The 14,821-nt window shown below is 39.4% G+C and overlaps 1 protein-coding gene across 3 annotated transcripts; it reads left to right on the top strand.

The window, feature by feature from the left end:
* Positions 1-573: 573 nt before the first annotated feature.
* APOOL (apolipoprotein O like) lies at positions 574-14,042 on the top strand. 3 transcript variants are annotated; one of them, XM_030449089.1, is made up of 9 exons: positions 574-962; positions 4,107-4,188; positions 4,583-4,702; positions 5,817-5,871; positions 6,661-6,759; positions 6,969-7,060; positions 7,896-7,982; positions 8,487-8,643; positions 10,370-14,042. In XM_030449089.1, the coding sequence occupies exons 2-9, from the start codon at positions 4,162-4,164 to the stop codon at positions 10,465-10,467; spliced, it is 735 nt and encodes a 244-aa protein (XP_030304949.1). In that variant the 5' UTR covers positions 574-962; positions 4,107-4,161; the 3' UTR covers positions 10,468-14,042. The 3 variants fall into 3 exon arrangements, with proteins under 3 accessions (XP_030304949.1, XP_030304948.1, XP_008491880.1); XM_030449088.1 differs by having other exon boundaries at positions 575-962; positions 4,107-4,211; positions 8,490-8,643; XM_008493658.2 differs by having other exon boundaries at positions 577-962; positions 4,107-4,211.
* The last annotated feature ends 779 nt before the right edge of the window (positions 14,043-14,821 follow it).

The following is a 14,821-nucleotide window of genomic DNA, read 5'->3' as shown; positions in this document are numbered from 1 at the left end:
GGGGAAAAAAAAAATTGTAAACTTCAGTTGTAAATTTGGACTTCAATAAACAAATTATCTGCACTTATATTTTGTGCTCTTGTGTGTGATCTCCAATACCTGTAATTAAGAAGAGGATCCTCAGCCAAGCATCAGTCCTGGATCTGACCTGGGCAGGTGGTGCTGGGACCCAGTTAGTGATCTTGGGACCCAGGTGGTGACCTTGGGACCCTCTTTCTGGTCCTGACCTCTGCTGACATTCTGATGGCACAACCTGTGACGGCACTGAACAGGGTGAAATTGTTCTGTCCCTTCCCATGGCCAAAGCCAACACAGCTTCTATGAGTTTTTCTCTCCACTTCATGGTTTTCAGCAGCGATGTTCGGGATTTACTGAGTGGAACCGAATCTGGGAATTCTGGAGGAGATGTTTGGAGCAGAGTTTTATAGGAGATAAAAAAGGGGGGAGGAGGAGGGAAAGCACTGGAGGGGTGACAGCTCGTCACAGGGCTGAGGACTCCGCTACAGAAACCTCTTAGCGGCTCAGTCTCAGTCCCGTTCCTCTCAGGACAGCACCAGAACCGCCCGGCCCGGAACACCCCAGAGGCGAACTTCTGAATGGGGGTCACAGGGTGTGCAGGACTGACCAGACAGCTGAGGACGGTGTCTGACAGAGCTGCCGCAACACCTCCCGTCCCGCAGGGCTCCTCTCAGCCCCTCAGCTCCCGTCTCGCTCCCGGCGCTGAGGGAACGGCAGAACTCGGCTCCCGCTCCTTCCCCTCAGGCTGCCCGTGTCACACCCGGACCCTTACGGGACACCCACGGGGGACAACCGAAGTTCCCCGCCACCCCAAACTCTCTCCCGGTTCCGCTTTTCCCCTCAGGACCGTCCCGCCCCCAGCCCCGCCTCGCCTCGGCCCTTCCCGCCCGCCGTAGGCACCCGCGGGATCGCCGTGCGGGGCTCTCGCTAAGATGGCGGCCAAGGTGAGTCCCGCCTGGCGGGAGGGAAAGGAGGGGTGTGCTGCGGCGGCTCCTGGGCCTGGGCTGCCCCTTCTGCTCCGAGACACCCGCGGCCTCGGGGACAGCTGGAGGACACCCCCAGGGACATCCCCAGGACACCCCTTGGGGCTCTCCCCACCCCTCGGAGCTCCCCGCTGGCCCGGCGCGGCCTTGCCCGCACGTTCCCCGCCTGTGAGAAGGGGACGGGAAGCCCGGCGGCTGTGGAAGGAGAAAAAAGGAAAAGGAGGGGAAAAAAGGAGAAGGAGAAAAAAAAGAGAAGGAGAAAAAAGGAGAAGGAGCCCCTTCATCTGGCGGGGCAGAGGGGCAGCCTCAGCCGGGTGGTCACACACGGAACTGTCCGGGCCGGTGTGTGCGGCCCGGGCCCGGCGGTGGCTCCGGACGGGGTTTGGCTGAGTCCGGGAGGAGGCCCCGGAGGGTCCAAAAGCCCTTTGGGGCTGCAGGGCTAGGGGTGAGGAACCTTCCCCAGTGCCCAGCTCCGGAGGCTGAGGGGCAGCCGCGGGTCTGGGTGTTGTTGTCCCCGTTGCAGAACTTGAGTTGGAAAAGGGGTGGTTGAAGAGGGTGGTTACGCTGTAGATACAGCAGGAAATTAAATATATAAATATTTATGGGTTGTTCTCCGTCTGCTTCCAGCGTCTGAAACGCCCTCCACTCCGTACTGGAGAGGTGAAATGCCACGATGCTGTTCATTAAAACAAGCATGTTGAAAATCACACTGATATAAACTAAAAGGATTGCAAGTATCTGAAATATCTTTGGAGATATTATGGTGTCTGTAAAAAGGGGAAAATATACCTGTAAAGATCTAGGCTGTCTCTTAAATATTTAAACAGCTTTTCCACTCTTTACAGACAAATTTAGCCTTCTCCCATGCATCTTCATACTTGCTTTTGCAAAGCTTTTTAGGGTGTACATACTTGCAAAGGAAAAGATGATGCAAATGAGGGCAGCCAAAGGAATGAGCAGGAAGCATCTTGTTGTTTTTTTTTTTTAGGAGACTTGTATCTGAAAGAAGGAGCTCTAATTGGCTTTACTGTGTGCCTGGGTGATCTCAGAGTAGTGGAGCTCAGTACATAAATCAGTGCCTGTGGTGAAGTGATGGAACTTTGTGTCCTTCTTATTGACTATGAAAAATTAAGAGTTGTATTCTAAAGTTTTCACTCTCAGTAGGTGACCACCTGGCAGACAAAGATTAAAAGCAGATTTATGGAGTTCCATTAAGTTGTGTTGAAGTGGAAGGATGTTCTGTGCCACTCGTGGGGTTTTTTGTTGTTTAATAGAAATACAAATCCAAATTAAAACGCTGGATTCAGCCTAGAAACTTCTGACACTTCTCATGTCACTTCTGAGAAAAACAAATCAAGAGGATCATAGACTTCCTCCTCAATACATCTAAGTGGTAGGAGAAAACTAAACCTGTGCTGCTTTTTCTTGAAGTAGCAGCTGCCCACTGAAAAGGGGACATGCAGTAGCTGCTAAAATTTCAGTTTCATTTCCATCTGCCAGTAGACTCTGGTTTGTGCTAGAGAAGGCATATATATATATTTATATATGTATAGTTTGCTCCTTTGAGTACCCATTTTTGTTTTGAGGCTTCTTCCTTCCCTCGGGGCAAGTTTCTTTGTTTGTGCTCCAACTGTTGAAGCAAGTATGATTGGAGATTAGCATAAATTAAATGCACGGTTTTATTAGGCTTTAGTCTCCATGCTGCGTCTTTTGAGTTGAAGATAGTGAATTCTTTAGAGTGATGAAGCTTTTTAACTTTTCATAGAATCTATGTTTTTGATCTTCAGTAAGATTCAAACAGTTTAAAGGAGATTGTTTGAAATACAAAAAGACAAAATGATCCAGGCACATTTGGCTGTTTTATTATTATATTTTGATTAGTTTTACTCTAGGTCTACTATGAAAAGGCATGGCTGTAACAATGTTCTGCTAGAGAGGATGCAATAAATGTATTCAGCAAAAAGTTGCTGTTCAGTCTTTTCATTAAAAAATTTAAAATATTTCCAGAATTTCTTCAAGTTGTTTTGTTTGTTTGTTTGAATCAGTTACCAGCTGACATTCTGGGGTCATTCTGCTGGTTGATCACATAATTCCAGCATTTTTTAATGGCTTGAATTGCAGCTATTCATTCCCCTTTCATGGTCCTTTGTATAAAACTACATGATCCTCTTGTTTCTTAATTCTCAGTAACTTCTTTTAGAAGGGTTCAAATGTAAAACAGCTTTTATTTTTTTAGCTAAACAATAAGTGATTTTTCATGTTTAATATAGAATACCATTTGAAGTCATTTTAATGAAATATTTCTAAGAAGCAGCAGCAACTTAGCTAATTGAGGTATTTTTAATATACCTATTCATGAGATAAAGAATGATAGACAGCTCAATGTAGTGAAGTCTCTTGTGTAGTCAAGGTGATGTTGCTTTTCTTTCACTTCAGTTCATTGTGATTTCAGTAGAAATGAGTGTAGCTTTCTTGGAATAATTGTGCCAGCAGAACTTTTAGACAATACAGCTGTTGGCTTGGATTTTTAAACATTTATATATTTCTCTTCATGTGTCTAAAAGTAAAGCAATTAATGTCACTCAGGAATTTTACAGCTTTCATCATTCCCAGTATAGCTTTCTGGTTTACATTTAGCATGAAGAACTCCATTGCAACTTTTTCAGACAAATTAACCAGATTTCTAAAGTGAAAAATAAAACTTCTTCATGGTTTCTCACTTCCAAATTTTATTTTCCTTCTAGTAGCTCCTGAGTTGCTATGTTGCCTTGCCAGCTTCACGTGAAGAAATAGGCTACCTGAATCATGATACATTTTGAACAGTTTCCTTTGATGATGCTTTAAAAAGTCAGACTTTATTTTTGAGAATGGGTGTCTCTTTATAGATCATCTTCTGTAGCTCAAACTGTGGCATTTTGCTGTAAGAATCATGACCAGAAAGGCTGTGTTGGAAGGGGTTCCTAAAAGGCATGCTGTTCTAAAAAGGTTTTAAAAGTGTCTTGTTCTATCCCATATTTGATGAAGCACAGCACAGTAGTAAAATCCAGACTTTTCTGGGGTGAGTTTTGCATTAAGACTCCTCTTTTTTTTATCTGTCTGTCCCAGGTGGCAAAGCTGGCAGCTGTTTCTGCTGGGCTGCCATTTGCATGTTTAACTGTACATGCAGCCACAGAAAGGGAATCAAAAGGTCAGTTGTTGAAGCCAAATCAGGTAAGAATCTTACTCCTTGTCTTTAAAATAATACTAGATGAATCTGAAGAATACCATCTCTTCCCATTGAATTTTATTGCCCAGTAAATAAAATATATATTGAAATAATATGTGGTTATCTTACCAATACAGCACAAATAAAATGTAAAGTAAGTGAAGTTTTATCTTGTTTTCATAACTGCAGTATTTCTAGAAAAAGATGAAAGTCTAATACTGATAACAATTGTCTTTTTCTATTGTACAGTTTTTTGGTTGCTGTGATGGGAACACTAAGAATTTGCAGTCTTGAAAACCCCTGTTCAGTGAAAACTCATCAGTATACAAAACTATCTCCCTGCAGTACAATTATACTTTTTTTTTTTTTTTTCCAGCTTCCAATTTACTGCTCACCACCTCTGAAATCCAAATATGTTGAAGAACAGCCTGGTCACTTGCAGAAGCAATTTTCTGCAGTAAGACAGACAACTGGCCACTATTTTGGATGGTGTAGGGTAAGAGAAGTTTGCTACAATTCTAACAGTACTTGGCTAAAACATTGAATAAACAGTTTATTTCACCCTGAAGTGTTTTTTTTTTTTGCTGTTCCTTGTGTTAGCATACACCTACAATTTAAGATGCAAAAATGAACCTTTTTTTCTCTGCTATGCTCATAACAGGGAACAGTGTGTACTCTTTGTTTTCCAAATCCAAAGGCACTGAGTTAAATTGGTCCCTTCAGCCACTGCTGAACTGGATCTGGGCCAGCCCAGAAATACCTCTTGGTGAACTTCAAGAGTCACCTGGGTAAATTCTTTCTGTCCCATTGTTCTGTGAAAATTTCATCAGTGACTGCAGAACTGAAATAACTTAATTACAAATCTGGATCAAGCTATTCCATGCCCTTAATCAAATGTTCCTGAGCTTGACTAGCAGTGACCTCTGGTGGTATAAACTCTGTTACTGGGAGCAAACTATTGCAGTGAAATAACCCCAGATGACACATTTTTCCCTTCATCTAAACACTGTGTTTTTACTTCATTTCCTTAGCAGGCTCAGGACGACAGTACCAATACCCTCTGGCTAAAAAAGAACTAGTCATTAAATAAACTGCCCAATTTGAAGGGAGTAATGCAAATAACTTGAGCAGGCATTTTAGACCAAACTGTTATTGTTACCTTTAGTGAAACTGAGCACCATTTTTACAAACTAAAAGGCAAATTCAGTTTTACTGGGGAAGTCTCTCTCGGGAAGAAGAGGCTGTATTTTATAATCTAATTTTCTTATGTTTTACAGTTGTCATCCAGTGTTTTGCTGCCCTGCAATTTTGTTCTCAAGATGCCAATTTTGAAAGTGATTTTACTATATTAAATAGATTTCTTTAAATTAAATACAAATAGAGGTTTTAAAATATGTAAATGTGGGAGTCAGAAAGGGGATAGAACCCAGCACAGCCTCTGTAGAGTTACATGGTATGTCTCATCCTGTTGAGACATAGAGACATATGTATCAGTCAAGTAGTTTCTTTATTTTAAACATCTACTTTTTAAAAGATTTTACATTTTTCTTGTTTGGGTTTTCTTTTCTTTTCCTTTTTTTTTTTTTTTTTTTTTTTTTTTTTTTTTGTAGGATGCTTATGTCTTTGTTAAAAATGGAATAAAGGATTCAATTCAATTTGGGAAAGGTAGGCAAGTCACATATTCCTGATTTGAGCATTTTCTGTTGTTTCTCCTTGCAATTTTGAAAGAGTGAAAAAAGCAAATTCTGCTTACAGGGGGAGGAAGGGAAGAGGGTGGAGGGAGAATGCACTGGGATTCTTCCTGCAAGCCTTGGGACACCACTGTTAATTCATTGTGGAGTTCAATTTCTGTTCTCAAGTGAGAGAAAAGTGACCAATTAAATATTTCTCCTTTCTTTGATTTTAGCTTTGTTCTTAAATCCATAGCATCACAGCCCCCCTGAAGCTGAACTCCACACAGATCTCTAGAGATCATCTCTGCCCAACCACCTGCTTCAAGCAGGGCCAAAGCAGGTCACTGCATCTCTGTCCAGTTTTAAAATTATTTTTTAAAGTATTATTTTCCTTTAAAAATAGTGGATTGGGAGATTCCAAAAATGTGCAGGCTCTATGAACTCACAGGAAAATCAAAACTTGAAACAAAGCTTTAATTTTTCTTTATTAAGGACTCACATTTTACAAAATACCAAGAAAAAAAAGATATCTAAAATTAAAAACCGTTAACTTTGGTGCTGTGACTGTGATTCTGGTTCCAACACAGACTGCAGAGTGGGCACCTGGAAAACAAGGAATCTTCATGCATTAATTAAAATCTAATCTTGGACTGTTTGCAGTTTTGGGTATTCATAATTTTGCTTCCATCTTTATTTTCATAAGTGGGAAATAAAACAAAAGTGTTAACATAGAACTGCTATGCTTCTTTTTTCTTTTCTTCCATTTCTTTTTCATTTTCAGATGCTTATGTTTACCTGAAGAATCCACCACCAGAATTTCTTCCCAAAGTTGGTGTAATTACAGTGGCAGGCTTAGCTGGCATGGTGCTGGCAAGAAAAGGTGGGATTTTGCTTCTTTTCATTATTGGTGTACTGATTACTTCTGTTAAAAGCTGACTAACACCTAATAGACAGAGCAGGATGATAGAGTAATTTTTAAGGGTGGAATCAATAGATACTCAAAGCAGGACACTTGGTTTGGTTTTCAGAAACAATGTAGCTCTACGTTTCCTTAGTGTCTAATGATTTGAAACATTTGCCTCTATACAGATTCAAGATTTAAGAAAATTGTTTATCCACTGGGGCTTACTACTTTAGGAATTTCTGTTTGTTACCCAGCTCAAGCAGTGGTAATTGCCAAGGTGAGTTTACTTGTAATTTAATATTGAATTAGCAGTGAATTTCCTCTGTAAGAATTGTTTGCACTCAGTACACAAAAAGTGAATTGAAAAGCAGGATGTAAATCTATATATCTCTTCCTTCTCTACAATTCTCCAGTGTTTCTCCATTTAGAAGGTTATGTGCTGCTTTCTAAGAATTCTTGGTAGCTCCATGACACACTGCCCTTCTCTGCTAAATGGATGAGAGGGAAAATTTACTTACCTGCGTTTAGTTCTAGGAATTAGCAATCTTTTAGTTAAATGATCAGATTCAAGTTTCGACAGCAAAATTTATGGAACATTATCCTGAAATCTGATTGAAAAAACTGCACATGAATCTGTAATGTTCCATCATGATGCATCAGTTGCTGCTATTACAAATGTTAGTGGGATGAGTTTGAGATTTTTACACTTCCTCACTACTCAGGAAGACACCACACAGACCTAGTCTGTGGCTGAAGTCTTTGGGCTCTTGTGTTTTCCTAAACTGATACATATTTTTTTTCTTACATGCAAATTAATGAGAATTACTGTTTCTCAAGGGGCAGTGGGATTTCCAGGTTTATTGTGATAAGACTTAGGTGTCAGGGTTTGTACAGAACCCTTGTAAAGTTACTCCACAGTTACTACACTGTTACAGAATTTTTTCTAACATATTCCAAAGCGTTCATAAAACAGAGCACTGCTTTGGTAGTCATTGATATCCCAGTGTGAGGTCAAGCATGTTCCCATGCAAATAAAATGCATTTTATTTGAGTGGTTTGTCTATCTTAGTATTTTTAAACCTGACATTAAATTACCTTTGTCTCAAAAACAGGTAACAGGGAAGAAGTTGTTTTCTGCAAGCCATCAAACCTACGAGGCTGTGCGATCACTGTGGGCAAACCAGGGAGAGGTCTCCAAGGTAGGTTGGGCTTTCTGAAGGAATGGCTGCAACTTGTGAGTCAAAAGGGAGAAAAAAGTTAATTAGAAATCGAGTCAAGTCCTGTCCTGCTGGTTTGGATTACTGGTTTTATCAGGTGAGGCACAAAACCCCACTGAGGCTTCTGAAACGTCAGAGTTTCATCAGTATCACATCTGTAACATCTTTCAGACCAATAGCTACTGGGATCCACAGTGTATAAAACATGCACAAGAGAAGGCTGAGTTTCTCTTTTAGCTCATTTTGATCTTAAGAAAAAATACGTGTGAGTCAAAAGTTACTGCGTTTGAATTGTGGGGTTCTTGCAGGCATTTTATTTATCCAGCTGTGTCCCTTGCATGCAGATGACTTTAAAAGTTATTGACTGAGCCTCAGCGTGTGATGTCATATCTGAAACAAACTCCCAGACTTGAAAGCTGTATTTTGCAATAGTGTATTATACCCATGTGCCTTTTTTTCTTTTTTTTTTTAATGTTTGGTTTACAGCAGCAGCAGGAGTCAAAGTCAGTTACGCAAGAAGAGAAGAAGAAAAAAGAAGTTTCTAGCACAAAACCTGAGTCTGCTGTTGAGTCAAGACCATTTAACAGAACAGAATCTTCTCCAGTAGAGTCTTGGAGTAATAAAGATCCAGTGCCTTCATCAGGTGAATTAAAATTTTCCAGCACAATCTCAGGGCAACTTGCAAATCTAAAGTAAATTTTTAATTACTTGACTTAATTTTGTAGCTATGCTTGCTTTCCAATGGACTGGACTGTCCTACCTTATTATTCTTGATAGATATGGTACACACTCTCATGTAATAGAAACTTCAGAGCCTCAGGGAGGTGATGGTTCTCTCACTGTGGGCCCACAGAATTCTTGCATACCTGTTCTTTCCCAGTAATGTTTTCTTCCATTCTGTATGGTTTGGACCATACCCATATTGTTAGCAATGAGGTGAGATCATCAAGTCCTGGTAAATAACCTACTTTAAATTATCCTTCTGTTGTCAGAATACTGTAAGTATAATTCATAGGATTACTGCTGGATTTTTGTGAAAACAGCTACTTGGAATTACTGTTCCTTTCTCTGCATGGGTTCTGTATCTTCAGATACTGGTCAGAGAAGAGTGTGGCATTCACAAATGAATCACTGAATTTTATTTCACTCAGGGTTTTTGCAGTGGTGTTCTATTTGTGCCTCTTAAGTGGTTGAGGTAATAGACCAGGTCATGTAATGGCACATTGAGCATACAAATATTTTCATAGGCCAGTTGCTAGGAGAAGTAGTGGAGTGGCCTATTAAAGGAGAACTAAATGTGTTTCAAAATATTGTGACCTTTTGTAGTGGCAATTTCTGAATTTTACTCATCACTTACATTTTCTTCCTTCTTTTTTAATTGTGTTCTTTACCAGAACATTTTTGTTTCTGGAAAGCCAGGAGAACATATTTGGATGGGATTTAATTTTTTTCCCTTTTTTCACTGTAATATACATGCACATCTTTCTTTGCTTTGCCCTTGTATTTTTTCTGACTTGGTTTGTGATCTCTTTTCACATTTGCTTCAGGCCAGACTGTCTGGAATCGTTTCATGAATATAGATCTGTCTTTGCTCTTCCTGGGTGAAATTAGTTCATGTCCCTAATACAGCCAAAAATGTCCATGCCCTAAATTAATCTGTGCTGTCAGATGTTTGTTTTCACTAGTTCAATCAGGCCAAAGCTTTTAGGAGAACATAGCACCCTTTGTTAAACCATGTAGCTGGAAAAGAAGCAGACTGGTAGGAGGAGGCAGTCCTGGAACACTTTCCTGTTCCCCTGAGATCCTCTGGAATGAGTGTCATTAATATGTCAGTTATTGTGCCTTCTTGTTCAGGATGAGTCTGAGGGCTCCACCTTTTAGTAAATGTAGTTCATTATTTTGGGAAATCATGAAGTGAAACTGGGTAGGAGTATCTTCATTTGGAATTCTTACCCTCTAGCAGCAGCTTCAGAGAAGATACTGATTCAGTTGGTTTGGGGAGACAGATGTGCTCCTGGAAGCAGTGGGGGAAGAAGGACTAGGAGATTTTTTTCCACTTCCCAAAGTCCCAAACTTTCCTGCTGCAAGGCAAAGCATCACTATTTCTTCTCTCACCCTGCTGTGTTCATGAGAGGAAGTTGTAAAGCATGGAAAGTAGGGGGGAAACTTGCTGTCCATCCACTGCTGAATGCTAGTAATTACAGCGTGCCTTCATCTTCCTGTATCACTTAACACATTTGACTAGAACATACATATTCTCACCTTTTGTAAATGTTTGGCAAGACAATAATCCTCAAAATGTGTCGTTAAGCTTTTTTTCCCTAAATCTCAAATATTTTTATTTCAATTTCTTTAATATCTCTTGACAGGAACAGTGAAGAAACCAAAATTTAAGCCTGATCCAAAACTCATGGACCACGGTCAGTCCAGCCCAGAAGATGTGGACATGTACAGTACTAGAAGCTAAGACAAATCTGCTACCAAATCTCCAAAGTATTACAGATAAGGGGGGGAAGAAGGGAAGGAACAATCCTTACAATATATATATGCAGTGAGGTATAATTTAATCAGGTATTTTCTTCTATCTCCATTTGTATTGTTGCCTTACATGATTCTGTTGTGTGAAGCTTTTGTTTCTCCACTACCTGTAGGCAGTGAGGATTCAATCATTGTCAGTGTCATTAATGAGACACTGAGAAAATGAGAGTTGTCAGTGTCTTCTCACAGTGAGACTTCTCTGTGCCAAGCTCACTAATAAATGTCACTTCACAAAGGAGATTTGAAAATGTAAACCTCTGTACTTGGGTTCAGATGTTCATTGATCTGAAGGAGTAATGTGATGGGTTTGCAGAGGCTTCTGGGTCTTTTTTCTCTGAGCTCTGGAAAGAAGGGCAACTTCTTATTTGGGTCAGAGTACCCTTAAAAATTGGTTGTTACATCATGAAAATAGTAGTATCTTTAATGCTTGTATAAACAAGTCACTTTTTTTTAACTGCAAAATCACTTGTCATTTGCCTCTCTCACAGAGGTGAGTGTAGACAGCTGCTTGTCCTGCTTGCCTCTTGTGTACTGAAATATCACTGAGGTTAGAAAAACACATGCAGCTAATCTCTAGAACATCTTTTGTTGACTATGCATTAGTTTGCAACTACTGATACTTTAAAGAACTTCAGATTGCTTAATGCAGGAAACTGAAACTGTTTGAATTTATAAAGAATGCATTAGGAATGTTTAGGAAGTTGGAAACCTGTAGTTTTGAGGTTTAAAGTGCTGACAGATACTGAAAATGCAGAAGTAATAGCCAGCCAAGTTTTTCTTCCTAGAAGTTTGCAATGCACATGGATCTCAGCAGGATTTCTGTGAAATCCTGTCTTTTTCCATAAGAATGAAGTTAGAAATTGATAAGGTTTCCTGAGATGAAACTTTTTTAACACTACTTTTATCATTGTGTGTATCACTCAGCTTTTCTGTTCACCCTCCTTTTCTCTGCAACACTCATGTAAGGGCTGGAATAGATCTGGTGGTTTTCTTGGAACAAAGTGCAACTCTTCATTAGTACACAATGATAACCAGCCCAGTGCCTGGAGATAATCTCATCTGTATCTTCTGTGACACTTCTCTAATACATAAACTGCAAAAGGATGCTGTGCTGGTGGTTTGTCCTTTGATCTGTTGAATTCTGTTATCTTTAAATGACTGAAAAGATGTGCCTGGCTGGAAAGTTGAGGAGGGAAGCAAGAACAAACTGTACAGATAGTTTGCTTGGAAGACTTCAACCTGAAAAGAAATGCCACTTCCTCTGGATGTATTCTCAGCACTGAGATACAAAGGAATATTTGCTCCTGTTCTCTGTAAGAAGAGATTTCAGAAACTGATTTCTTCTCCTAAGGCTGTTAATGACGAGGAGGAGTTGTGAGGAGATAGAGCACAGTGGAATGGGCACAAGGCAGAAAGGATGAATGAGCAAAAGAGTTAAGTAAGACTTTTATGCTGGTTCAGAAACAGAGAAGTATTGATATTTTGGAACCAGAGTTTCAGGCAAAGTATTGGACTGGGAGTCCAATGGAAGGTGAAGTAAATGTGGAGTTTAAAGAAGAATTCTATTAGTCAGACTTGCATGGGACAGCTGAGCTGATGTGATGGGTTTTGTTTCTTTAATCATTTCTTAAGGCCCAGGAAACTGTCAGAATTCAGGCAGCAGTCAGATTATATTATTATCTTCACAGGGCTCCTAGACAAAGCACATTTAGTGTTCCACCACTGAGAGGAGCAGAAAAATTAGATGGCTGGGCTTCTTATCCCTTTTCCAGGGAAACAGATGAAGGCATAAGGCAGGAAGTGGAAATGGTGGAGAAATGATCATTCTCAAGTGCAAGAGTGGATGGCAGAAATTGTACAGTCTCTCTCCCTTTGATCAGATTCTGGATAAAATACACAAAGGAAGATCCATCTGCTCTACTCCTAGATTCTGTTTCAATTCTAACTTAAGACCTTTGAGTGACAGACTACCATGGCAAGTCACCAAGAAAGGTAAGGTGATGCAGGCTTGCATGGATTGTGTAGGGATTTACTGTGGTGACATTTTTCAGCACAGAGTGGAAAACCCTGTACAGAAATTACTCTTCTGGGAGCAGGGAGAGAAGCTGCCTTGGAGAGCTGCCAAGGAAGCAGCAATGTCTGCCCTTTCCAGACAAGAGTAGGCCCTCAAGATTGGCCTCTGCCTCTGGTGCCAACACAGAGACTGCTCCTGTCCAAACTTCACAAGCATTAACACTCCAGGCTCATTTTCCAAATGGAAGTGTCTGCCCTGCAAACATCCACTGGACTCCTTGGTGGTCAGGCAGCCAAAACCTGGATGTTGTCATTGTCTGAGGAGTTTCATTGTCAAATCTAAAAAGTTTCCTGTCCTCTTCAGATCAGACATCTGAACCTCTGTTTTATATAATGCTCTATACATGTTCTAGAAAACTACAAGGAACTGTACCCACATCTCTGTATTTATGATTTACACTAAAGGTGCTATGCAATGGCTTTTAAAAAGCAGACTCAATTTGTCATTGTGCCATGCAGTGAGACCTCATTTAAAATACTTGTGCCTGACTTTATCTCTGTAAGATTTCAGACCCAGTATGCAAACATATTGTTAAAAACTGGAAAGTCACCATAAGTACACAGGAAAAGTAGCATTGCAAGACATGGTTTTGTTAATGTATAGTGAAAGACTTTGAAATGCCTCTCAAATGTATCATTAAGAGCCACTTACAGGTTTCTCTCATCATGCAATAATATGGTAAGATAAAAAAAGTAAGAATGTATAACTGTAATTTTTGTATGATGTAAGTTAAATACTTGTGAAAAATCCAATGTCTTAAAGAACTGGGTCACAATATTATATTTTATAAGATATAAATAGTTTTTATTTAGTGCATGTGTTTTTTATTTATGATGGGTTGCACTCAACATACAGATATTATGAACTTGATACTATTTTTTTGTTTACATAAAACTGTGATACTTTATTTTGTCATATTGTTTTGAAGCACCTGAAAATAAAGGGTGACAAGATCCTTTTTAAATATTAAGTTTAACTTTGGTATGTTGTCTCATCTGTAGGGCAGATTGTCAATTCCTTTCCTTTGAAGCAGACTTTAAAAGTTAGTTTCACCAGGAAACTGTTTCCTGTTTTACCAGGACTGTCTGTTTCACCAGGACTGGGGGAAAATACTTCACCCCTGGAGCACTGAATCACATGTCTGGAAGAAATCATCAAAGTAATGCTCAGGATTCACTTGTTTATGCATCTTAAATTTTGAGAGGTGCTTCTGTTTTCTTCTTTTGGTAATTTCTAAGGAATACTGTAGCTCAGAGCTTGGGGAAAAGGCTTTTATCACACCAGAGAAGTGGCTCATTGTTAAAAGAACAAGGCAACAAATAGCAAATACATTTATTTACCTATAATAATAATCTTCCAGGTAAAGTAATATGCTAACCCAAGGGTCATAAATAATGTAATACCTGATGTAACCTACAGTATAACTATTTAAAAAAAAAGAAAAATAGTGTGAATAAGTAACCTGGCTTTTTAAATGGCAGATAATTAAGATTCTTGAATAAATTAGAAAATATTGTAAAGATTTTATTAATGCATCAGTACAGCTGTCTTGTAGTAAAAGTTTGGAGTATTTCTGAATAACATTAAAATACAGAAAATGTATATTAACTCTAAAATGAAAATGGGGTCCTGTGAAGCCTGTACGTTTAGAAAGGAACATTAGCATGCACTGGATTGTGTGGAGTTTTTATCTTAAATTCTTAAAACACAAAGCTCAGTTTGTGCTGATGATAAGCTACAGTCAGGAAAGACTGATTGAAACCATTCTAGAAGTTATATTATTTGTACTACCACTGCATCAATGTGTTCTTCTAGAGCAGAGCCAGTGTACAAACCAACCTGAAGCTCTAAGAAGAAGGAAATCTAAAAGTTGGAAAATTATTTTACAGTAATATTTTTTTTATTTGAAGAAACTTCTTTATGCTTTCAGGTCTGATGTTCAGAGGTATTTTGTGTTGCAAAAAAATTAAAGTATCTGTACATACTAACAAAGTGTAGAAGGAGAAAAGAAAGGAGAAGGAAATGAAAGTTTCATCAGTGACTCAAAAGTAGTGAAAGGGACATTTGTTTGGGAGTTCTGAGTTTCCTGCAGGGTGGAGTCAGAACACCATTATTATGTTGTAGTTAGTTCTTTGCCCTTTTATTCACAGGGCTGTAGATAACTTAATACTGAAACAACCAAAAGAAATTCCATGTGTTTGCCTTCCTG

The sequence above is a fragment of the Calypte anna genome, chromosome 4 (assembly GCF_003957555.1).
Source record: "Calypte anna isolate BGI_N300 chromosome 4, bCalAnn1_v1.p, whole genome shotgun sequence".
NCBI lineage: Eukaryota > Metazoa > Chordata > Aves > Apodiformes > Trochilidae > Calypte > Calypte anna.
Note: the sequence above shows the minus strand (reverse complement) of the source record. Positions and strands in the feature narration are given on the sequence as shown.